The sequence below is a fragment of the Poecilia mexicana genome, unplaced genomic scaffold, assembly GCF_051168715.1.
Source record: "Poecilia mexicana isolate PSO_F unplaced genomic scaffold, ASM5116871v1 scaffold_2, whole genome shotgun sequence".
In the NCBI taxonomy this organism is placed as follows: domain Eukaryota; kingdom Metazoa; phylum Chordata; class Actinopteri; order Cyprinodontiformes; family Poeciliidae; genus Poecilia; species Poecilia mexicana.
In genome coordinates this window covers 6791892-6817639 of record NW_028263371.1, presented here as the reverse complement: position 1 = coordinate 6817639, position 25748 = coordinate 6791892, and the positions used below count along the sequence as shown (strand labels likewise).

At 39.2% G+C, this 25748-nt stretch overlaps 1 protein-coding gene across 1 annotated transcript in view; it reads right to left on the bottom strand.

The window, feature by feature from the left end:
- LOC106907229 (zeta-sarcoglycan-like) overlaps positions 1 to 25748 on the bottom strand; it is a 206551-nt gene that overhangs the window by 53136 nt on the left and 127667 nt on the right. The window contains exon 5 of the mRNA XM_088009819.1: positions 1901 to 2023. Coding sequence (XP_087865945.1) covers positions 1901 to 2023 — 123 coding nt within the window. The remainder of the gene's footprint in view (positions 1 to 1900; positions 2024 to 25748) is intronic.

The following is a 25748-nucleotide window of genomic DNA, read 5'->3' as shown; positions in this document are numbered from 1 at the left end:
ATTTAATGAGATGCTAAAAGTAAGGGGGTAAACACGCCCCAGCTAATTTTGCTGAGATTTCATTATCCTCCTCCCAACATGAGCCTCCTCCTATTGGAAGAAAAAAAAACAAAAAAAAACAAAACAGGTTGTCTCTGATAAAATGACGTGCTTAGCCCCCTGTGTCCTGCAGCCACCTCTGCAGCTGTGAACAGATGTTTGGCAGTAGCTCTTGCTGAGACGATAGATGGTATATTGAAAGCTCAGCACCGCAGCAAATTTAATACTGCATGAGGCAAAGTCAGCGGCGGGCCCGCGGATAACGAGACGACCGAGTCGCTGTTCAAAACCAAAGCGGGCGACGTTCCTTTGTGGGAAATTCTGAGAATCAGAACTCGGGTTTTCTGCAAACTATGAATATTAGTGTGGGCTTTTTATCGTTTGAGCTCCGCACAATGCAGCTTATCTTGCCAACAGGAATCTGGCATTTGTTTCCAAGCTCGCTTTGGGGATTTTGTCGCCTCTCTCTTGTTTACATAAAATGTTTATGAGCTGCTCGTCACCGTCGGCTTGGCGGCACCTTTCCTCGTCCAGAATACCCAGGGTGCGTTTTCAAAGCGCAGCCGGTGACCCGAAACTGGCAAGCCAGCTGGTTTCGCTCCGACAGAACCGTGTAGTAATGTCACTCTTTTTTAAACTTTAAAAACACCAGCACACTCAAACAGCGACACGGTGAGCCTGCGCTTTGAGGTTTACGAGGCTCTTTTGGACGGTGTGTCATTCTCTTCCCTCCGCCACCCAGGAAAGGACGAAAGCAATCACCTCCAGCCCTAAACCTCTTTGCCCTCATTCTTTCAGAGTGACTCTAATGGACAAATCTCCCAAATTGCCTTCAGCACTATGTGAGTCTGTGGGAGTGGATTTAGCACAAGTTCACCTTCAGACTTCCATTGATGGGCTTCGTGTGAAGACATATTTTGAATACCCATCACTGAGATCATAACCAAAATGAGTTCAGAGTGATTATTGAAGGTTTCTCTACTTGTTATTCACTGTCCAACACCAGCGTTTACTTTATGACAAATGTAAACCTGGGAGATTAGCGTATTTTTTCCAAACACTTGTTGAGTTTAGTCACGACTTTGTGTGACTCGCAGTGTGCCAGAGTTATTTTTTCAGAAAACATTCAAAAACAAACTCTTGGAAAGTTGGGAAAAAAGTGAGAAAAAAAAATCTACAAGGTGTATAAACAGGAAACGTCTACAATTTAAGTGTTCAAGTGTTTGACTGGAAACAGTTTCAATCGTTGAAAATCAAACGAAAATGAGCGGCTGGAGGATTTCATAATTCGGTGCAGAGAAGAAGAGTTTTGTGATTGAACATAAATACTTTCTGAGAAACTTCAGTTGTCTGATTTAAGTCTCCAAAAACAAAACAAGAACAAATGACAGTCAGTGCTGCCTTGAGTACGTGAGCGCTCCTTTCAGAAAGACAATAAATTGGTGCAGAAACCCAGAAAACAATCATGTTTGTGGTAAAATAATGAAACAGAAAAAAAAAAAATCTGATGGGATGCTGGAGAAGATAAGCGTGTGCAAGTTACATGAATAATTAGGAGTTCCTGGTTTGCACCAGTACTTTGCACCATTTCTTATATAACAGATTAAAAACAATCTGTATGTTTATTGTTGGGCTTGCATATCTATATATTTAATGTTTTTGCAGCAAAAGAGGCGTTTTCAATTGAGAATGTTGCTTATTTTTGTCAACATATTGTTTTTGATCGAAATTTGCAATCAACTCGATCAAAAACGTTAACGGAGTCCCACCGCCAACATTATCCTGTTAGTAACATGGCTACGCTCCACAAGAAGAAAACAATGCGAACGTGTAAACAACTGTGTCACAATCTACACTTTACCTGTGACTTTAAGTTTCTCTGTTCCGATGCTGATCTCTTCCTCGTCTGCAGAAAACAGAACTCTCTCGCCGTCGGCGCTCTTCACTTCGAACCTCTGACACTGGGCCTCAACCATTTCCGAACCTGAAGTAAAAGAAGAAAAATAAACTGTGTTCAATTTAAAACATACCGCAAGAGCAGAAGGGGAAACTCGTGAAATAAAAAAACAACAACTAACAAATGAGTGGATGATTTCGTTACCCAGCTCCCTTCGCAGCATCGTTAAGTCTTGAGTGTTTCAAATTGAAGAACTACAAGATGCTCCAAACCAGAGCAATTCTGACTTTGTTCATGCTTTTTTTTTTCCTCAAGAATGTAGCTGAGCAGCTTTTGCAATGCAAGCTGCCATGAGATGAAGTCAGAAACAAATCTTTAAAAACAAAATGTCCCAGTTAAGGAGAAAACATTCGGTGCTTGTCTCACAACTTTTTACCAAAGGACACAAAAAAAGCTTTTATGAAAAAGTCCCTTAAATACAGTGAAAAATATCACGACTTACTCAGACTGTAAAGTTTAACGGCGCTGCCTGTACCGACCTCATCCAAGGACATACAGCTGAGTACATATTACACAAAGGAGGCGCTTTTAAAATTATTTTTAAGGTTGAAAATCGTCTGGAATTAAGATTTTTAAGTTTTATTACAACCTGAAAAAAAAAAGGATTGTTCTAATTCACCATTAGACTAACTCAAAATATGAAAATGTTTAATAAGCATTCACAATAACGACCTAAAGTAACTGATTAATTTAGGATTTATGAGTACAAACATTAGATTAATAAACTGTTCTTTCAAAAAAAAAAAATAAGTGAAGGTTTTTAATTATTGCCTTTTTTCCTCCTTCGTTTATAGGACTCTGTCTGCTTACCAATCAGAATCCTTCACTGTGTAACAGCAGTGTTTAATTTTGTTTAACCTCATCCGGACCGTAAATTTCAGTCAACATCAGCAAACACGGCTGAGCATCTGGTGATGCATGTTAATGTGCATTTGGCAGGTTTGGGTCGGCGTGTTGGGATGAATGACTGATTGGACCCGACTGCACCGCACAAATGAAGGTTTTCACATTAGCTTTTATTTAATCATTCCTGTTGTAAAAGACAAAACATTGATACCATAAAACAGAGTTTCTCCAGCACTTCTTTGTGTTTTAAAAGTCTCCCTGCTCCAGCACAGCTGATTCAAATGATTTCATTACCTTCTCTCTGTGCCAAATTGTGCTGCAAAAGTTAATCACCCTTTCATTTAGGTCGTTGTGTGACAGCAGGGAAACGCCTGAAAACGTGTGTTACTTACACAGAAGCACCAGTCAAAAAAAATGTCCAATTAATTGTCTGTTTGAGAGACAACATAGAAAAGGCTTGAATAGCACTGCTAGTATATAGCCTCTTGCTAACTGTTAGCTTAAGTAGCTACAAGCTACCACAAGTGGCTGTTATTCACAGTTATTACTTAAAATAAGCAGAAACAGAAGTTGGGGTACAACATGGAGGAAAGGTCCTGAGGTCGTTAGGTCAAACTTCAGAAAGCTGTGACAAAGACATCATATGTAGCGTCTCCTCTACAAGCTAGCCTAAAGTTAGCATCTGTTTTAGAGCTCCATACCAGGCTAAGCTCAAGGGGTTTAGCTTATTTTAAGTCCAAGTTTTAAGCCCGGACAATTCCAATGCAAAATATAAAGTACTTAATCTGATACTGGATTACTATACACACAACGTAGATGCTGAAAACAGTTTGAAATTGGTGTCAACACAAAACTGCAGCTGTACGAGCGCCTTTGATTAAACGATCCTGTAAAACCTAGACCTGGATAGACTCTTCTGCAGCCACGCTTCTCAAACTGTGTCACCAGCACCACCGGTTGAACCGCCTTCTGTGTGTCAAAAACCTCCAAAGCAAATAAAAACAAATAACATGTGATGAGGAGGATAACAGCTCATCTATAACAGGATGAGATGTTAGAGAATAATAAACTTTGCTTCATGAATAACTTGTTATATGAACAGTTGAATAGAGTAGTTAACCAACCTAAAATGCATATTTTCAGACTGTCAGAGAAAGTTATGGTAGCCAGAGAGAATCCATCCATGCAGAAAGACTCCAGGTTGGGATTTGAACGCAGGACCTTCCTACACGGCGAAGGGTTCTTAGTTTTAGGGAAAAATAAATTTATTTACCCAAAAATGTGTTTCATGTTGCAGGTTTTGTGTCATTAAAACTCTGACTTGCAAGCTGGTGTGAAACGTTGCCAACCAAATTCCAAATTGGCAAATTATGTATAGACCATGCTTTTAATTTAATTTATCTGTATTTTATATTTTTATGAATTAGACAAGAGCGTTTTATTACTGCATTACAGATGGATCTATAAAAAACCCCGTCTCTTTGGCTGTCGCATTAATTCCCCTTTACCATCTGGGTTTTCAAGCTATAACTCAAACGTCTTCCTTAAAAGGCTGGAACATCTTTTGAGTCACAATCAAACTTTATTGGCTGATATCTGGAATTAAGCTTTTTTCCTCCCTCATCTTTCTCCATCACTGTCTCTTTTATGTCCCTCTACATTGTTTAGACTCTCACTACACAAAATGTCATTGTGCCTTGCTTAACCAAAAGACTATCGTGTGTTTATGTGTGAGTCTGAGTGAGCGACAGAATTTGGAGTTGCATGGAAGAAATCAGTAAAGGAGAGAAAAAGGATTCAGGATGAAGAGGGACAAAAAGAGAAGCATGTTTAAAAGAGGGATTCTGTTTCAGGTATCTAGCACAGTTTTGCTGGTTAGTTTTTGTCCTGAAATCCAGCTCGTAGAGCAGATTCTTTTTTTTCTTTGGATGGATGCAGGTCAGCATATTTAAAAATACTTGTCTGATTCAGGAAATGGTGTCTTTTGCTTCCTCCATGGCTGTGGGGTGTTTGAAAAGATACTTAGATGAGGAAGATACTGAAACACCAAGAGGGAAAAAAAGAGAGAGAAGCTGCTACACCTGCACATTTACTGTGGATCTCAAAAGAGTGTATGAGCACCTGTTAAAATTTCAGGTTGATTAAAAAGCTTAACCAGAGTAAGCAAATGTATGAAGTAAGATAAGAAATTTTTGGAAATTTTCTGGGAATTTCATTTATGCCCATAAACATGATAACGGTATTTAATGAACTAAAAAATAAAATAAAAAAACAACTTAATTGTCACCTAATTTATCAAAGTTTTCAATTCTGAGATTGTGAAAACATGAAAAGGGAGCAAGTGTCAAATCTGGACAGGAATATTTCATGCACAGAACAAACTCTTTAAAACAGTCTGTGGTTTTTAATTTGATCTATTACAACACTGGGCATTCGTCGTTTCAAAAACGTCTGATTAAGCTTTATTAAACTCAATATAATGTTTTGTCCTGTTCCATTAGCTGTATGCTGTTAAATGCCTACTGTTCATGTTTTGCTAAACCAACAGCTGGCCGGCCTTTCACATCAAACAATCAGGCATGCAGAGTGCTGGTGAGACATCAGACCACTGAAAGAGCATCTCCAGTCTTTTAGTCTATGGTGCATCTTTTCAAAAAGAGATGCATTAAACTAGTCCAATCAGACATTATTATTAATGTTATTATTAATGTGACTGAGAAACATAATGGCTCCAGATGCAGTAGGATTTGTTTGTGCAGTGATGATGACACTGATGTGTGTGTGGACGATTCTGGTTTTGATCTGACATTTTAAAAATATCTCAGCAATAACTCCGTCCATTCTGTATGTACCAAAAATTATGCAAAAAACTTTTAAAACAAAGTTGTACTTAACCTCAAGACGTCAGTCCACCATTTCTTGCCTTGAAATAAACAAAACGTGGAAAAAAAACAACAACAACAACCTACAACTATCTGAACTGTTAATAATTTAATGTTTACTGGAAGTAGAAAAAGGCCGGGATGTACAGGCCGGTGGCAGACACACTGTCAGACGTCAAGGTGTGTGTGAGGAGTCATCATATTCAGGGCGGTGTAGCGGCGTGAGCGTGAATGAGGGCACAGCCAGTCGTTCTCGTGCTGGTGATCGACTGAGGAGCGGCGCTTTAAAAAGCCACAGATGAGACGTGACGCATAACTTATGTGACTTCTGACTGGAGCGACGTGACATGCAGTGAAACGATAGCCAAGAGCCGGAGAGGAGGGAGCTGCTTCTTCTTCTTCTTTTTTTTTCTTTATTTTGACAACTGCACAAACTTTAAGCTTACAGTTATCTGACTGGTTTGAGTGAAAGCCAAGGCTAAATGTGTAAACAGGCAGAGCTTGAGGCAGGAAAAGGAGGAAATACACTGAGGCAAACCAAAAGGGGGAAAAAAAACAAGCATGGAGGATAAAATTGACTCACAATTAATATTAAATATTGTTTATGATTTTCAATGCTTAAAATGTATAGCTTATGACTACATGCCTTTCTTTCAATTTATTTTCCCCTGACTTCATTTGGCACTGTACTGGGAGATTACGCAAGAGCCGTGTCTATGAATTTAATTCTTAAATAAGGTAACCTGAGGAAAGGAAAGGACGGGTAGTAAACACAAAGCCATTTAAAACTCTTCGTAATGTGCCAGCAGCCACAGCATTTGGAGAAAGTGGCTGCGGGTTATTTGTTTTAAATGATTGTTTGGAGAACTGGCAGAGAGCCGTGTGACACCTAGCTGGAAAAAAAATAACTTCTGAGTATTTATTTCTATATTCAAAAGAAAGAAAAACTGGTACTTTATTTGAAGGGGTGTGCATAAGATTGACATGACACCATCATAAATATGTCATAATAACACATGTTATGAATGTGAAGGAGTCTTTATTAATGTTTATGACTGTTGTCATGGAGTGTCATTTGGTAAATAATGACACTTTTAATGCAAAGTTGGCACTTTTAGTTGAGTTTTAGAGCAACTTTTAAAGCAACTTTGCATTAAAAGTGTCATTATTTACCAAATGACACTTCATACCAGTCATAAACATTCATAAAGACTCCTTCCTGTTCATAACATCTATGTTACATCATTTATGACGTTGTTGTGTCAGTCTTATCAAATAAAGTGCAACCAAAAAACTAAATAGAAACTGATTCAGCATTGGAGATAAATTATTATTTTTTTTTATCCATAAGAAATAACGTGCGCTTACATTTTATTATATTTGTTCTACGGAGGAAGATTAAAAGGGTTCGAGTGTCTGCCGTTGTTTTAACTCTGTGGTTAAAACAACATCAGGTTTCACTCAGCAAAACGCATCAAATGACAGAAAACCTAATGGCCATGCCACCGTTTTCCGTTTCCTTTTCCTCGCTGACCTGTGGGTGGCAAATGTTAATTATGTGTAATTGAGCTGTTTTTTTTGGGGGGGGGCAACTAATTGCCTTCTGCAAACGTCTCTCTTCCTGATCAGACCAAAGTAATTTTGTGACCACCAAAAACAGCAGGAGTTCTTGTTAGGTACCCTTAATAATTAATGCGCTCATTTAAATTTACCGATTTAATCACTTCCTGACAGGATTTCCGCTTTAGTTACAAGTGCCGTCCTCAGCAGGACCCTGCAGCAATAATAAATGCTTTCAGAGTACCTCGCTGATGGGACGAAGTGCAGAGGGTGAAACAAGAAAACAGTTCAGTAGAGAGCATGTGAGAGAGGCAACAGCTCAATACAAGATGCAGGTATAACAGATATATCTGAATGTTATCTACATATTATGTTACTTTCTATGCAAAAGCACATGCTTTTTGTGCTGCCTTAACATGCAGATATTAAACCTGCTTTTGGATATTATGAAAAATCCATTCGTGGCGTATTTTACACTGATCTGATTCATGGGATATTTTGTGACCGTCAGGTTTGATAAATATCCCCCATCAGTCTTTTTCACGAACCCTCTCAGAGAATGCATATAAGAAATAAACGCATCAATGTGCCGTAACTTTCTTTATCCGGATAAAAACAAAATACAAGTAACTGTTTTTGGACCAAAGGAGGAGCGTCAACACACGGCTGCAGTTATTACGGCTAGAAGTGACTGATCACGTCCAAAATCCAGGCAAAGTGATCCACTCAGACCTGAACTTTCAGAGACGCATAAAGGCAGTTAAAAAGTTGGTCTTCTATCACCTGAAGAACATTTCCAGGATTAAAGAACTAATGTCGCAGAGAGATCTAGAAGAACTCATTCATGCGTTAATCTTTAGTCGCCCTGATTGCTACAATATATTCACAGATCTGCTTTAAAAAAAAAGAAAAAGACAGTTAAAGTTGATCCAGAAAGCTGCTGCTCACATTTCTACTAAGGCTAGCAGCCTGGAGCACATCACCTCAGTTCTGAAGTCCTTCCACTGGCCCATTTGTTTAGAGTTTCCTTTGAACAAGATGAACTAGAACATTATCATGTGCCTGAACTTGTCATTGCTTTTCTTTATTGCGCCACTGCAATGCAATGTTTTGCTTGTTTTATGTTTCCATCATGTAAAGCACTTTGAACTGTCTTGTTGCTGGAATGTGCTGCGCAAACAGAAATTACTTAGTTTGCAATTTCATAAACATGCCAACAGAGAAACAATGACAAAACTCTGGAAAAGCTGCTGATTTACCTCCTCAGTATAAGTGCCTGTAAAATTCTTTACATCATTCTTGAGCCCATAAATCTGTGGAAATGCATTTCATGCCCACTTTGAGCCATGGTGTGGAATCCATGAGGCTTTGAGGCATCGTCTGTCCAACGACGCTACGATTTCTCAGCTTCAGATTATGCTAACATGGTACGAAGTAAGAAACTGTTTTTTAATGCCCATTAGCATATCTTTACTAGTGGTGTCAACACATGACTCTTCAATGACATTCACTATGTTTGCAAGGAATTTTTTCACTTTGTTTTTTATAAATTAAAAAAAAGAGGGAAAAAAAATTCTAAATGTAGTAAAAACTTGCTAGAAGAACAATGTCTGTTTTGTATATTTCTAAAAAATAAATAAGTGACAAATTTCCCCCCCAAAATTCAATAAATTCTTATCATCTTAATTTGCATTCAGAGTTAATGGACGGAGCACATTAAAGTAGTGCCAGTCTAACTGTTTTACTAGCGTCCATTAAAGTGTTGAGGCCATAATAAAAGTTATATGGGTTTGCTCTCCTGGAGTTTAATTCAAGGTTTTAAATTAGGTCTTCCAGCAATGAAGGGATATGACGCAAGACGACACCATAAAAGGACCGAGGGGTCGCGACAAAGAGCAGCGTAGGTAAGCCAAGTAAACACTTTATGCAGGGCAGCTTTTCTCAAACAAGTCTCGTTCTCCCCATCGCTCCCATCACGTTCCTGTAGATGGGGAATCAGAGGAGCTGCTTAAGCAGTGTGCAACGTTCATGTAAAAAAACTTTCCTCTCTTAATGTGTGTGTGCAGCTCTAGCACGCATGCACAGACAGGCAAATTTGCATCTGTGAATGCTAATGTGTTTTTGCTCTAAGAAACGCATCCAAAATTAGGTTGGTCTTGTCCTTTGGCCGTGGAGAGAAACTTAACCTTATTTTGTTCCTTTTTAATCACTTTTTAGGTTTCCTCTGGGTAAAATTCTGGCAGTAGGCTAAATGTTGCATTAAGCTTTCGACTAAAACGTAAGGTTGTAGAAATGTGACTGTTGTCTCCTTATACATTTTTAATGTGGATTTTAGAAACACATTAATATGTGACAAATTTTAATACTTAGCTGCGTTGAGTCATTGCCTAAATTACAATATTCTCTCTATGATTTGGGACACATGTGTTTATGTCAAGGTTAGTAGCTAAATGTTAGCTACTAAGATTTAGAGAAGCCAACTACTACTAGTAGTTACTACTACTAACAATTAGCCTTTTCATTAGGCTAACCTGAAAAACTATGAGAAAGATCTGAAATCAACCAGACCTTAAAAGACATATCTTGACGCTTTTATTTACGCTGTCATTCATAGCAGTTTGACCTCAGGTGTTTTTCGAAAAGGTTTTACAAAATGTTGCCATACAGCCACTCAAGAAAAAAAAGAAACAAAAAAAAAAGACGTAATCCTCGACTCCTCTGGCCGAGAAAAGGTTGACTAAAAGCCGGCCTAAAATTAAACAAAGTACTGGAAAGAATGTCTGCATCCAACTTTACTTCATCCTCCATGACCAGGCAATCCTGTAAGAGCTCCCAGTTAGGGTTTAACACAGCAGAATGCAATCAGTACTGTGGCAGGTCTTTAAGAACATCAATTTAGCATATATGTGGACTATTTATGCTGTTAGATTTGAAAAAGAAAAAAAAAATCATCAAAAGATGCCGTCGAGTCAACCGTGAGATTGTCATCATCTTTAGGATGGAGAAGGAGGGTCATCAAAGTTTTAGCTCTGGAGTCGTTTAAGTTGCAGCTATTACACAGAAAATTATGATTTTAAGGATTGTAACTCAATTTCTGCTAGACTATCACGGGGATACATAAAGGATCCATCCTTTTTCTCTGCTTTTCGTCCACTCATCTGCAGCTGTTTTGTTATTTTCAAGAAACAACCCTTTGTTATTCTTATGCAAATCACTGTCAGGTTTAGCATCTACTGAAGAACACTGACGTTACACTAAATCTTCTGACTTTACGTAGGACCAATATTGAACTCGTGTTATGAAGACAGACTTGGACAAGCCCTAACATGTTGATTTTTAATCCACGGCCACATCCAAAAGAGAACACCACAGATTTGGTGCGACTCAAGTCTTAACCCTGACAGTTAAAAGTAATACTTACTTTTCCTAAATGGTATTTTGATTATCATAATATAATTCCTCTTGGAAGTAACGAGGCAGAGTGATCACTTCATACGACTCTTTAGTCAGGCTGTACATTGTTCTCTAAATACGTGTAATTTGGTCTGAAATGGTATCTCAGTCTGGTATCATATGATATGGTACATATGGTTTGGTATGGGGTGTATGACATGGCATAGTTCAACATGTAGAGAAAAGAAATTCAACCTATGTCACCAATCCTGTGCAAAACAAGACAAAATCGTGTCCAAAAAATAACCTACGTGAGACAATAAATTGTGCATTCATGAGCCATGGAGAGTGCTGTTACAGTAGCTACTGTAGCCAAATTAAGATCTTCCCACCACTGGAGTGCGCCGTTTCCCCTAGTGATCACAGAAGACTTTAGAAACTTAAAGAAAGCTGGAACAGCGCTAATTTGCTCAGTTGAAGGGCGTTTCAGTATGTAAATATGTAACCAGCGTCATCTTTATTAAAAAAGAAACAGATTATCTGCTGAGTTTGAGATGGATGTTTGATTACTGTAGATCTGTTAGCAACTGCAGTAACTTTGTTAGGAAGAATGGTTGCAGGTGTGTGACATTCTGGATTGTAAATATCCATCCATACATTTTCTGTACACCCTTGTCCCTTAGTGGGGTCGGGAGGGTTCCTGGTGCTGGGTTGCTCCAGCGGACATTTCAGGCGAGAGGCGGGGTCACCCTGGACAGGTCGCCAGAGACAGGACACACACACATACACACACCCCTAGGGAGGATTTAGAGAGACCAATTAACCTGACAGTCATGTTTTTGGGCTGTGGGAGGAAGCTGGAGTACCCGGAGAGAACCCACCATGCACAGGGAGAACATGCAAACTCTGTGCAGACCCTGGGCCGGGAATCGAACCCAGAACTTTCTTGCTGCAAGGCAACAGCTCTACCAACTGCGCCACTGTGCAGCCTGGATTGTAAATATGTTTTTTAAAATTATTTTAATAAACACTGTTTATGTTTTGAAACATGGTTAATAGTCTTGTGATTATCAGCCTGCACTTAACTGTAAAATTTGTTTTTGCCAAATTAGCAGTTTTTCAAAGTGTCCCCATGTTTGGTTCTTATTAATGCATGTCGAAAACAATTTTTGACACTTTTATAACTTTTATTAAACATAGCTTTCCAGTTCAGATACAAATGACTGTTTGTGAAATGCAGAGCTTGAATGCACCAGTTTTCTTTCTGTGATGGTCAAACCAAACAATAATACACATTAAATACACTAAAAACACACTTGTTGAAAAATCGTTCGCAATAAATGTTGAGTCACGCCTCCCTCCAGGACTCATTTCATGCGCCATCGATCACTTGATGAACCATCCAGCAGCTCCTTCTTTGGTGGCATTTTCTGTAACTTAGGTCCTCTGATTGAATGTTGCTGCTCTTAAGCTGACAAGTGGATCAGCATCTCTCTTTTACTTTAAGACGCTTTAAAAAAAATATGATGGAACACATCTGCTTTCCTGCTCCATTAATAACAGAATGGATTTTGGCCTTGTTTCCATCTGACACGATCTCTCTCAATACATTTCTTGAAACTCGCCATTTTGGTTGCGTCACTTGTACAGAACAAGCTTGTCTAAGTATTCAACTACAAAACTTTCAAGCAGGTGTTAAGTTTCAAAATAACGAGAGATCAGGTGTCTATCAGTGCCTCGTAGATGTTGCAATGTTTGTCTTTTTGAGATTGTCTTAAAATGACTGATTTTTTTGGCATCTTTTAAAAAGTTGCAAAGTTGACGTTTTTGAGGTTTATTTTTGCCATGACATTGTCTTACAAAAATTTTGAAATTGCTGCACATAACCTTCCCAAAAAAGACAGGATTTCAATATAACTAATATTTAAAGTGTGATTACATTTTTAATAATACAAGTAAAATCATGTCTTGAGGAGTTGTCAAAGAGTAAAAGAGGAATTCCATGTTGCTCATTCAAGTTGACATGAACTGTGTGCAGTTGGAGCAAATCCTACAAAAACATCACAAAATGGTTTTGCAAAAAAAAAAAAAAAAAAAAAAAAAAAGAAAAAAGAGGCTAAATTAGAAGGGGGTTGAGTGGACGAGTTGCAGTGATTGGTCAGAAAAAAAGTATAGAAAACATTAATGTGATTGGTCAAACTTGCAGAAACGTTGCAGTGACTGGTGAAAATTACAAGTTTATGAATGACGAGTGAATTTGCATTCAGTTGCACCATCGCAACTTCCTGGAGGGACGACTTTACGTCGGGAACTTTAAATATTGATCATAATCAACAGTAATGATGCAACTACATTCAAAGTTCAATCCTCTTAATTTAAATGTTTCCTGATATTCTCCAGTCCAGAACACTTTTCTTTAAAAGCTGAGTGGTGTCAAATAAATACAAGAAGCAGACATTTTAGTTACAGTTTTAGCCCATTCTTTAATTCTTTGGTCCGTTGTAGAGCTTGTAGCTGCAGACAGTTGAATGTGGGCACTGGGCATGATAGACCCTTAATGCATAATGGTCAATGTGAAACATTTGATTCTGTTAGACAAGATGGCTTAAAAAAAAAAAAGTCCCCATTTTCAGCTTATTTGTCAACAGCTGAATTAATTAAAAATATATATTTTCTGTCATTGATTATTTATGATTAGAGTTAATGCTACACAAAGTGAGCCTGAGTGATGTAGAAAAGTTACACCAAGCAACTGGGAAAGTGTTAAATGTTTTAGTAAAACAAAATCAAGGAAACGTGACTGTAATGTTTATCATTGTATTCACAACCTACAATGTTTATTAGCAATTAGAGCCAAAGGCAAAAGTAGGATCTGCTTTGTGTTTTCTAGATTGTACATACCTTGTGTCAAAGTCTTTCAAGCAGCATCAAAATTGGTTAGATCCTGTAGACGCCATAGAAGCTCACCACTAAAAGCTTTAAGGAAAACGATGAATCAATGTCCTGCTGCCCTATTAAGACTTCCTGTTCATTGAAGGTCCTCGTCATTTCTCTGTAAAATCTCCACATTTACTGCAGTGACACCAGTCACATTTACTGCTACAAAAGTTTGCAGTAAACAGATGAACAGATTCTACCTCTCAACACAAACACACCCACAGAACGCCACGCTGAGCACCAGCTCCTGCTCTGCAGCAGACGGATTCCCCGTTGGGTAAATTCTGAAGCGAAACCCATCTGTATGTTTAAAATGCATTTGATTTAGGGAATCTAATATGCAAACGCTACCCTCATTAGGAGCAGACGGAAATTTATGCACAAACAAATCTGTCTTGCACAAAACTCAGGTCTTAGAGGAAAAGTGTAAATCATTTGTACAAATGAAACTAAGGCATTAAATGTCACTCAAATGTTCATTTCTCGGCGAGCTCACAAACGCACATGAAATCCTAAATATTTGCACAATCGCATTTACTAAATGGGCTTCATGGTGGTGCGGTTGGTTCTGAAGGTTCTGCAGTCGAATGCCAGCCTGGGGTCTTTCTGTGTGCAGTTTGCATGTTCTCCCTGTGCATCTCTAGATACTCTGGCTTCCTCCCACATCCAAAAACATGACTGCCCAGTCAGGTCATTACTCCAAATCGCCCCTAGGCATGAGTGTGTGCATGGCTGTCTTTCCTGTGGGCCTCTGTGTTGCCATGTAACCGGTCCAGCATGTAACCTCGCTTCTTGATCCCTGGAGACTGACGCCAGTCCCCTTGTGATCCTGCTACAGCAAACAAGTATAGACAATTGATGGAAGGGTGGATATTTATACATTTGAATTTGTGTTTTGATGAGGTTTGAATGTCAGGTTAAAACATTTTGAGAAAAATCTTGTGTGAAGTCCATAAACACGCTTTCATTATTAAACTAAAGTAAATTATATATTAAGTAACAGGAGTACCGCTATTGCGGTTTTCTCACTGATCGCTGATTGATTACCGATCTTTGAAAAGCCTATCAAGCCGATTCCGATTTTTCCTGATAACAATTTTGTTGTCTGAAATGTCGCTAAATATAGCAAGAAAGTTGGCAAGAATTGGGTGACTATTGATAACTACAAATGTGCAGACATGACCCGGTGGGCCGGTCTGTCCGTCAAACGTCTCTCACATGAGAGCAGAAGGACAGTTGGTGGTTGATTTTTAGACCTTTGCTGAGGTAGATAAGACAATAATAATAATCAATTTTACTTAAAAAAACCCTTAATATCTTCAATTGAAATCTCAAGGGGCTCAGAGATCGGCTTCACATCTAAGTATCGGCTGATCACAGATTCCCCAAAATTAAGAAAATCAGCGCCGGTATATCGGTTGGCCGATAATATCGGCGTACTCCTAATAAATATTATAATTTCTTCAATAAGACTAAACAGATTGTAGTCCAGATAAAAAAAAACTCAAAGTGCAACTGAAACATCACATGGAACAGGACAAAGTGTTAACTCTGGCTGACCAAACTGTTCACCGAGACGATAATTTGACGTCCTAATTTCACCCGTGAATTTTACTGATATGAGTGAGGCAGCAGAGTCTCCGCCATTACTCTGCTCCCTCCTGGGGGCTCATCTTCCAGAGAGAAGGTCTAAGAGCATGGATTGGCCTTGGGCTTCTCATCTCAGTTTTATTGCTCTCCTCCTTTCATCCCTCTGTTCGCTCTCTTCCTCTCTGTTGCTGTCAGCTCGTTAAAGTGAGTGAGAACCTGTCATCTTTGTCTTCTGAATGGCCGACCATAAAGATGATGAGTGAACTTGGGAGTTTTGAAGCCGTACCCTTTCACCCGCCTTGGTGATGATGTCCCGGGATTAGAGGCAGTGAATTGGCATCTGGATGACGCTGGTTATCTAAAACTGTGCCATATAAATGGAGGAGTAATTTTGTAACATTACTCCCCCCCCTCCCCCAATTTCTCCAACAGTAATGTGCAACATACGAGGTTCTGCGATATTTTTAAGAAGCGAAAACGGAGAAAACAGAAGAACACTGAGCTTTTGATGATAATGGGACAAAGTAGGATTTGAAAAAAAAAAGAGTCATTAGTATTACATTTGTGTGTTTGTTTTGATTATTTATTGTAAAAATAGACTTTCGTAGAGACTTTCATCTTGAAAATTCTCACTTTCCATCTTCTCATCTAGCATGTTCACACACTCTTTCTTGCTTAGTCATTCTCTTTCTTCAATGATCCTTTTAAAAAAATATATATTACCTTTTACTCTCCCTTTACAACTCATGAACCTTATGCCATTTGAAATTAATGAATCACCCAATGACATTTCATCTTCTTTTGAGTTCAGGTTTACCTTCGTCGCTTCATTATCTTTGTCGTCTCACTCCAATTATGCTGCCTTTTATCTTGGTCAAATCTCACACGTCATTTCAAAGGTATGTTACTGATGTAGCTCAGCAGCGTCTAATCAGACTGAAGTTGAGGGAAGTAGCATTTATTTACAGATCCTGAATTTGTAGTTGCGGTCAGAAGTTTGCATACGCTAATCCTAGTCCTGGATGTTGCAATAAGGTCAGGCTCTTAAAAGGTGCATTTGAGTCACTTCAAAACATAAAACGTGGTTTGAAAAACGTGGAAGCCGGACTCATCCTTTCAACTAATGTTATTTAAATGCATAAGCCAAAAAAGCTAATGCACTGCAAGAACACAAAATCTTACCAAATATATATATATATATTTTTTGTCTAGTTTCTAGAGCAAATATCTTAGCACACTTAAAGTAAGCAAGCAATATTAAAAACCTCTCATGAAATACTCTGCCAGTGGAACTAGTACGTTTTCAAACCTAACTATTGTTGCGCAACAACGTTTTACGTCATTTGGGTTTAATACTCATATAGAACTCCACTCGTTCTCAAGAACTTTGATTAAGCAAGATAGACTAAATTGTTCTTAGAGTTTTCACTTTTCCTGGCTTTTATATTCTTTGGCCAACTTTTGCTGTTCTTAAATGTGCAGCATAAATAAAAGTATAAATCTGACACTGACATCCATCGATTTTCTATATTCTTACAGGCAGATTGTTGCCCGTGTTCAGTCATTTGGAGAGAGGGAAGCTTCACACCACGGCTCCCGGTCAACCACAAGACAGAGAAACAACCATGAAACAAACAAACATTACTCCGAAAGGCAATTTAGATGCCAATATGCAAACTTATACACGGAAGCCTCTGCTTGGATTACAGAAAAACCACGATAACCAATTCTTGTTTTAAAACGTCATTCAAATGGTTTTGTATTCAAAATCCCAAAATGTGTACGACATTCACCCCGCTGATTAGCTCACAGTACGCAAACTTCTGACTGGCACTGTAAAGTCAAAATCCATCTTCCGCTGCTCTTAAAACGCTTACGGTTGCTGCAAGGCTTCAACTAGAGGATACGTTTAATTAAATACTGCTTTAATTGAATTTAGCTTCCATTCGTCCTCACTAACCACTAACATGGCATCGCTGTAGCAGCTGAACAGTTGAATGTCAGCTAAAATTGTTTTCTGATTATAGTGCGCGTAGTGAGAACTTGCAAAGTCAGATTTCATTTATTTCTCTATTACGCTCGGTGTAATTGTAAATTCGCATCAATGCAAGCCCCCCACTCCCCTCTCTCCAGAGGAACAAATGATGTACATAACGGTCGTAGTTAGCGGTGATCATAATTTCAGCCGATTTCAGCCTGTTGTCGTTTTGCTGTCTGAGACCCACAGAAACACAAAGTGGTTTTATTCTGGCTCATCTAAGCAACAAAGATAAAACTTGTCTTCCAGCTTTAAAACTTTACGACGACAAATAAGTTTACATAGACATCCGGAAGTTACTCGTACACTCATGAACTTACTGTACTTTTTTGTGACCCTCAAATTGCACATGGCCTGTTATTTGACCTTAATAAAGCATATGTAAATGATGTTTTCACCACTTGTTCACATGTGCAGATCAGACGATTCAATTCATTCTCCACCAGTGATCTGTTGGTGTTTGATGCTGGTTGGAAATGAATAAAATCAGCCTGAACTAAAGATCACATACCTTGGCCCCACTTTATACTGACAATCCATAAAACATGTCGTCTGTTTGCTGTCAGGTTGCGTCGTGGTAATGTTGGGTCATGGTCTGTTGTTGGTAAAACCGCTTAGTAATTAAGTAAACACTTATGTGTTTGTCACATGTAATACCACAGAGATAATCCCGATCTCTTTGTTAAATGTCCTTCCTCTGTTTAAAGATGTTCACAGACTGATAATCCTCAATGGAATATTTAATAAGCAGCAGAAAACACTTCAGGAAGCTTCTGTTGCTACTTCAGACTGCGTGGCTCTGTTTCAATATTTACAAAAAAGTGTCTCTGTTACAGTTTATGGCGTTACTTTATTAAAAGGGATACTGTCTGGTGGTCATTTCCGATGGTCTGCAGCTGCATGATATTAAGTGTATTAGAGCGCGTTTCGTCAGAAAACATATTTTTAAAAGCAAATTAGGAATAAAACCGCAACAGACGAATTGTTACTCATAAGATCAACCGAGCTACATTTGCAGGCATACTGTTGCCATAGAGATATAGCTATAAACCATTTTTGTTAGGCTTGTTAATTTTTATGCATTTACCAACAGACTGCATCATAAAATGTTGCTTGGTGACAGATTTAAATGGGGATAATTTTGAACTTGTGGATTTAATGGAATAATAAGCTTGAAATGCACCAAGTTGTCCAGCTGTGTAATGAATCATTATATTGATTATTACTTAGAAGGAGAAAAAAAAAACTTCTCAGAAAGGAAAAATGCTTGAAAATGTAAACAGTTTTAATTTATGCATCACTAAAACTACACCTGGATTTTCAAATTAGTACATTATTGGAGGTTTTTTTTTTTTTTTCAGACGTCTGAAAACATTAATGTGCTTCAAGAATTTGTTTTCCATCAAAATCAAAAATGTCCAGTTGATGGTCGCACTGTTGAGGGTGAGCCACAAAACAAGGTGGATGTCCACACGATGTTGTTCCGAAGGATATTGGTGTAAAATTAAGTGGAAGGAAAACGATAGCAGAAAAAGTTGCAGAGACAACAAGGACAACAGCAGCCAAGGCCAAGCAAGTTAGAGAGAAGAGTTTAAGAAAAATCCTCAATGTGTGGACCTAAGTCAGAGTACTGAACTAAACCACAGTTAAAGTCAGATGAAAACAAATTCACCATTTCATTTGGAAGTATGAAGCTACAGAATCCAACATGCGAGGAGGATTAGTGAAGGTTTGTCACCTGCGTTCGATCACATTTAAAGTCGGAAGAGCCATCTGGGATGATATTTTAGAGCTTTCATGCTGATAACCTCCAAGACGGTAACACCATTTTCCTCTGGAAGTTGGCACTTCCTAGGCAGCATTCAGCTTCTATGCGCCACAATTCTGGAACAAACTTCCAGAAAACTGCAAAACTGCTGAAACATCAAGCCTTAAAACCCACCTGCTTAGAGTTGCCCCTGATTAGCAGTCAGTGGAACATTGATCAGCACATTTGATGTGTGTTTGCTTGATCACTTTAATGGTGGCATTTGACAAAATGTAATGTTTACTGCTGGTTTCATAATTGATGACCGTACGATGTTTTTACGGTGTAAAGCACTTTGAACTGCTTTGTCGCTGGAATCTGCTACACAAATAAACCCGACTCACACTGCCAAATTGCGGTTTGTAATTACCGCAATTAAGGAAAGAAGGAACTTGACAAAGTACTGAGCGCATACTGTACAGTCGGTACTGTTCAAGGGTCTGACATTTGTAAATAAAACTCCCCTCTTCATGGTGCAACAGTATAAATGATTGAAATACACCTCTGTCTTATTGGGTTTTACTTTTGGACTCGAGTTACCAACATTGTTTATTTTTAGGTTATGTTCAAATTTATTGAGATGCTCCTGTATTTGTTTCAGCACAGGAATAAAGGAACGATCCCAGCCGTCCTGTTAGCTGACTTACAATTGATCGTCCAATTAAATAATTCTAAGCAACGACATAAACGGAGAAAAGTTATTTTTCGTGAAGGAGACAGTAATATTAAATAATATTTTTTCTTTTCTGCTCCGTCTGAGGTCCTGAATAATACACTCTCCAACATGACTAAATAATATCCCCCAAGGTCAGAACAACAGTTCACCATTTTCCCCTGCAAACCTAGAAACATTTAAAACTGTGTGGATTTTACATAAAAATGCAGAAGGTCCAAGCTCGCCTCAAACCATGTGGTGAGTTTTAAACACAACCAGGGCTGACAGTTTGCAGTGGGCTGCGAAAGCGCTGGAATACGTTGGCAGCAATGATTGAGTGTCAGAAACATTCGTGCCTTCTGCTGAAGCAGACATCTGAGATAGGAAAAAAAAAATGAATCTGAAAACTGTGCAGACCAAAAAGCCTGGGGTTGGAAAATGTAATTTTTTTTTTCAAATGGGAAAGATGAAGCAGCTCTGATTTTGTACGAACCTTTTTCTTATTTATTACTCTCCATCTTTAACCTCTGAGCATTTTTGTCCATTACAATGCTTTTTGGGTTTTGTATAGTTTACCAATGCAATATTAATATTAAAGCTCCGCGGAGCCTCAAGCGGCCCTCGCAGCCAAGCGCCGCTCAAGCCTATAGCCACCGCGGATGTTCCAGCACCGCCTCCCGCCGGCCACCGCCGACGTTCGCGCTCCATCCTCCACGCGATCCGCTTCGATGCCTTCGGCAGCGTTCCCTGGCGATGCACCCAAAATCTGGAGCAGATCGGGCCATGTGGGAAGGAGATACAGCTGTTTGATTAACCTAGGGGGCGCAGTTGAGTCAAATTGCAATTAAACTGTATTGGGCTCTTTAGAGGTTCACAAGTGTCACTCATAAAAAGTCTGGTGCAAATCGGATGATGCGTATGTGAATAAGAGACGATCGTATTCATATGGCGAGGGACAGCCATTTTTGCCACACCCACACGGGTCAGTAGGTATTGACAGAGTTCATCATCATCTCATTTTATGTCAGTCTGCACAGGGTTGGAATCCATGACACACCAACATGTTTTAGAGTGTAAAAGTCAGACATACAGTAGAAAAAACAGGTGACTTCCTGTCGGAAGTGGGTGGGGCTAAGGTGATGTTATCAATTGACCACCTAACTGTGATGAGGACTGGTCTATAATTAGATATAGAAAGTCTGATGCAGCTGTTACCTGGCATTTGGAAGTTATTTCACATTCATGTTTCATGGCGAATAGTCAAAGTTTGGGAGTTAGCCACGCCCACATGGTTTGACATACAAAAATTCCTGAGATAACTTCTTACCTTTAATGTCTCAACTCTCTGCTGACTGAGTTTGAAGTCTGTATGTCGAAAGCTGTAGGAGGAGCTAGATCAGATGCGACGTCTATGAAAAAGAGGATATTACGGCTTTTATCCAAAATGGCCGACTTCCTGTTGGGTTTGGACAATGGCTCTAAGAGACTTTTTTGTACATCCTGATGAGTTACACATGTGTACCAAGTTTCATAACTCTAGGTTAAAGCATTGCTTGGGGCTGATAATGTTTTTGGTGAGAAGTGTCATTTCACAAAGCCAAAGTTTAACGCTTAGCCACGCCCACATGCTTTGATCTACGAGAATTCTGTTGATAACTTTTCAACTTTAATGTCTCAAGTCTCTGCTGAGTGAGTTTGAAGTCTGTATCTCAAAAGGTGTGGGACTAGTTAAATCAGATGTGACATCTATGAAATATAGGAAATTGCGGCTTTCATCCAAAATGGCCGACTTCCTGTTGGGTTTGGACCATGGCTCCAAGAGACTTTTTTGTACATCCTGACAAGATACAGATGTGTACCAAGTTTCATAATTCTGAGATAAAGCATGGCTTGGGGCTGATGATTTAAAACACGCTAGAGGTCGCTGTTGCGACATTAGGCCACGCCCACCAAATATTGCACTGGATTCCTGTCCGGGGTTGGACCAAGATCCATCCTAGTGAGTTTGGTGCAGCTGCACCCAAAATTGTGGAATTCACAGCCATAAGTATGGGCATGTTCTTAAAGGTCACTTTGCCACGCTGCCACGCCCACCTGCTACATCCCAGCCAGATGGGGTTGGAATCCAATACACACCAACATGTCTTCTGTCTGTGGACACAGTTTCATGTTGATTAGGTCAAAGGGGTCAGATAAGGACCGTTCACAGTAAAACATGACACTTCCTGTTCTCAGGGGGCGTGGCCTAAGTGACGTCATCATTTGACCATTGGGTATTGTAGGGGACCCGATGATGATCAATCACTGAAAGTTTGGTGCTGCTGTGAGTTTTTTTGTAAAAGTTATAACCGTTTTATTTTTCATGGCGACTAGGTGAACTTTGACCCCAGGTAACCCCCCTTCAGCATGCACGAAAACTCACCGTTTTGATAACTTTGGATCGGCCATGCCTTATGAACGATCTGACCGAGTTTGAAGCCGATTGATCGAAATCCCTAGGACAAGTTCGATCAAATCCGAACCCTGCAAACGCCCAAAATCGGGTCAAAATCGGAACTTCAATCCAAAATGGCCGACAATCTGTGATACTTGCACTATGACATTAATTGTAAATTCAGGGTGTTTTGGGGAGCTCTACAAGTGTACCAAATTTCAAGTCTCTACGATAAAGTAAGTGAATAGGAAAGGGTCTTTTGAAAGTTGCTAGGTGGCGCCCTTGAGCCGTTTCTTTTGCGATTTTTCCGGGGACCTTAAAATACATAAATTTTACACGGGCTCTATGCCCCCGCCAAGTTTGGTGAGTTTTTGAATATGATAAAGCCCCCAAAAAGCCAATTCATTTGGGTAAATAAAAAAAATAATAAACAGTACAGTTTCAATAGGCTCTCGCAGCGCTTAGCTGCTCGGGCCTAATGATCCCTTTTCTAATATTCATTAAAAGAAAGGACAAAGCTCGTCTTGGGTGTGCTGCTCATGCCAGAGTGATTAATGCATGCACACTGGCTACTATTGAAGTGCAGGATGCCGTCCCACATCAGTGCATGACCAAGCAAATAAGCACCACGAGGTGGTGGTGTGGTTGTGTTTGTTGTGAAAATGCACAAAACCCAAGAATAAGTAAGAGATGAAGTAAAATGTGACTGAACCACATCAAAGAACACAGAGAAATGAACTGCAGTAGATAATAACAGAATGAACACAAAATTAAACCAAAACCCAATCACCCATTGATCAGGACAAATAACAGAACTCACTACAAGCTGGATTGATCAACATCGTTGCTGCGATGTCAAAACTTTCACCGACGAGAAAACAGTCAAAACAAAAAGATCGTTTTATTCATGTAGGGAAATGTATGAGTAACTCTGAACAGAAATATTGCAGTAATGTTTACATAGAGGAACATTTGAAGTGGCTCTTCATCTGAACAGCTGAAATTAATAAAAACGAGGGAATTTGGTTCTTTAAGTGAGCCTTTCTAAATTGTATTGTAATATTTTGAATATCTCCATAGCTGTTTGAGTGTTAGTTGCTTAAGACGTGTGGATATACAGACCATATAACAGAAACTACATGTCTTATCAGCATTTGCAGCATTTCATCTTTCGAAGCCTCGCAGAGCCCCGAGATCACAGGCATGTTGCTGATTAATGTGGAAAGAAAATGATGCTCATTCATCTTTCGCCCCGTCTTATTCTCCCCTCCCTTACTTTATTAATGGCTGTAATCAACCCCAAATAAATAATTTCTGTGCTAAGCACATGAATCTTGCTTTCCTACCTGTGGCAAAGTCATAAGTTGAACTGGAACATGCTTGGTGGTGCAGTTTCCACCATTGTCTCAGGTGTTTCTCTTCTCTACCATTTCAAACCTCTGTCCTCGTTTGTTTTTTTGTTTTTTTTTAGTAGTCTAAAAAACACCTTAAGGTGACATGAAGGGTTGGTGTGGAGCAGCAGAGGGCCTGCTCTGCTCTTTGGCAGGTAAAAACACGTCAAATCAGGCAGTGACCCTCTTGTTTCCTGCTGTTGCATCATTGACATGCAGGCTGTTGTTCACTTTGAAAAGGCCAAAACGACTTTTCTTTTGCCTTCTTTTTTTTTTCTCAAGGTGTGAAGGCCCTGTGTGTTTATGAGTCGTGTGTTTTTTATTTTTTATTTTTTGTCTTTCACTGGGATGTTTTCATGCATCAGTCTTTGTTTTATTTGGTTGTGTTGATTTGTTTTTTTAAGTTTTGGTTTCTGCGAGAAGCGCCTGCTGCGCTCTTTTGTAGGGCTGCCTCGTTATGTTTGCCTCTTTGCTTTCGAGAGTCTAATTTCCAGAGCTGCGTTCATTTCATCACCAGCCACCTTAGTAAAGATGGTGGTACGCAAATGTTGCTTGTTGTTTTGTCCGGTCCCTATTAGTTGGATCAAGCTCTGTTTTTGTGTTTCGCTCAGATTTCTTTAACAACAATCTAACTTAACTTTTGGAGAAAAGTTTTTGGACTTCAGAGGAAATTGGCTTGGACATTAAATGTTATGGTATATTTTTCATCCCTAGAAGAAAATATAACCAGTGTTATATTAAATTTTGCATAACATTATGCAAGTTAAGTAGGGGCGATGATGGCTCTTGAGGTAGGAGTTTGTCCTGTAAATCATGGGTTGCTGGTTTGAACCTCCGTTTTCATTTTGTAGCATGTGAATTACGATAGACTGAACAAAATTATTTTAGCTCGACACTCTTTTGGGATCATTTGTATTTTTTAATCTGACCTTGTGTGTGCTTTTAAAATTATTTTTTTGTGTGTGTGGTTTCGGGAACTGATGGTCTAACGGGACAACTCCCCTATTTCCCCGCTGTCTGATCGTGACATTTTCACTAAGAAAAACTGTCACCATGGCAGGACAGTATAAAATGAGCCATATGACCTGGAATAAAGACCAAAACAAGCTATTTTTTCTCCTTCACCAATCATCACCAGGAGGAAGATCTGTCAATCGTGCTTGTGTATGCGCTCCTCAATGTGCTAAAGGCAAAGAAACAACTTAACTTTACAGAAAAACTATTTGTCCGCCGTCATCGGTGGCCGAAGTGTCATTTATGTCAGAAGTGGTAAACTAGCCTAGCAGAGAGCAGGGGAAGGGTCTGAGCAACATGTACACAGGCATGACTGAGAGCGCCAAGACCATCCTCATGGCTCCAATTGGTTGTTTCTGTTTCAAATTATGCTGTCAGAACATACGGACAAATCTTTAAAAAATCTGTTAAAAAAATAAACAACTAATAATTATTAAATTAAAAGGTTACATACTGTACCTTTAAGAGTAGTAAAAGACTCAGATTGGTATCTGGGAGCAAAATCCTAATCTGGACATTCTTAGATTGTAGATTATAATTTATATATGGAATATGATTGAATGAGGACAGAAACTGTATTAGTGAAATTAGAGATAACACAGTCGGTATTCTAATAAATTATTGCTATGTAAGCTGTATGTCCATGTTTGGCCATTTTCTTTTTTTTCTTTAAAGAAAAACACAGACTGCTGAGGGAATTGGGCAGCAGTCACATTGTGCCTCCTCTCCTTTGGTATTCACCGCCAATGTACAAAAGCAAGCACTTGCGGGCATTTCATCTATCCGTGCTACTAATTGAAATGGTCCAGTATCTCTTGTACAAGCTAAAGAAAGTTGGTCCTCTGGTGGGTTTCAAGTCATGAATGCTAATAAGGTGGAACTTCTCTCTCCTCCGAGCGCGTGAGGTTTTCTGGGGAGGAGAAATCGCCGTCTTTCTTTGAGGATTTTTTTGAACCTCCCTTTGAGAGCGTCGATGGCGAATGGAGAACATGTGCGGTTCCTCCTGTCTTTCAGTGCGTTTGTGTTAATTCTGGTGCTGAGTCAGCACAAGAGCAACAGGGGAAAGGGGGGGAAAGCAGCGGGATGAGATCAAGAAGCCAAGGGGATTTCTGGTGCCTGAAAGATGAAACTCCACAAGAGGATTCATCTTGTCCTATTTTATACAGTCAGCCAGTTACTAAAATTTTCCACAGCGCTTAGGTTTG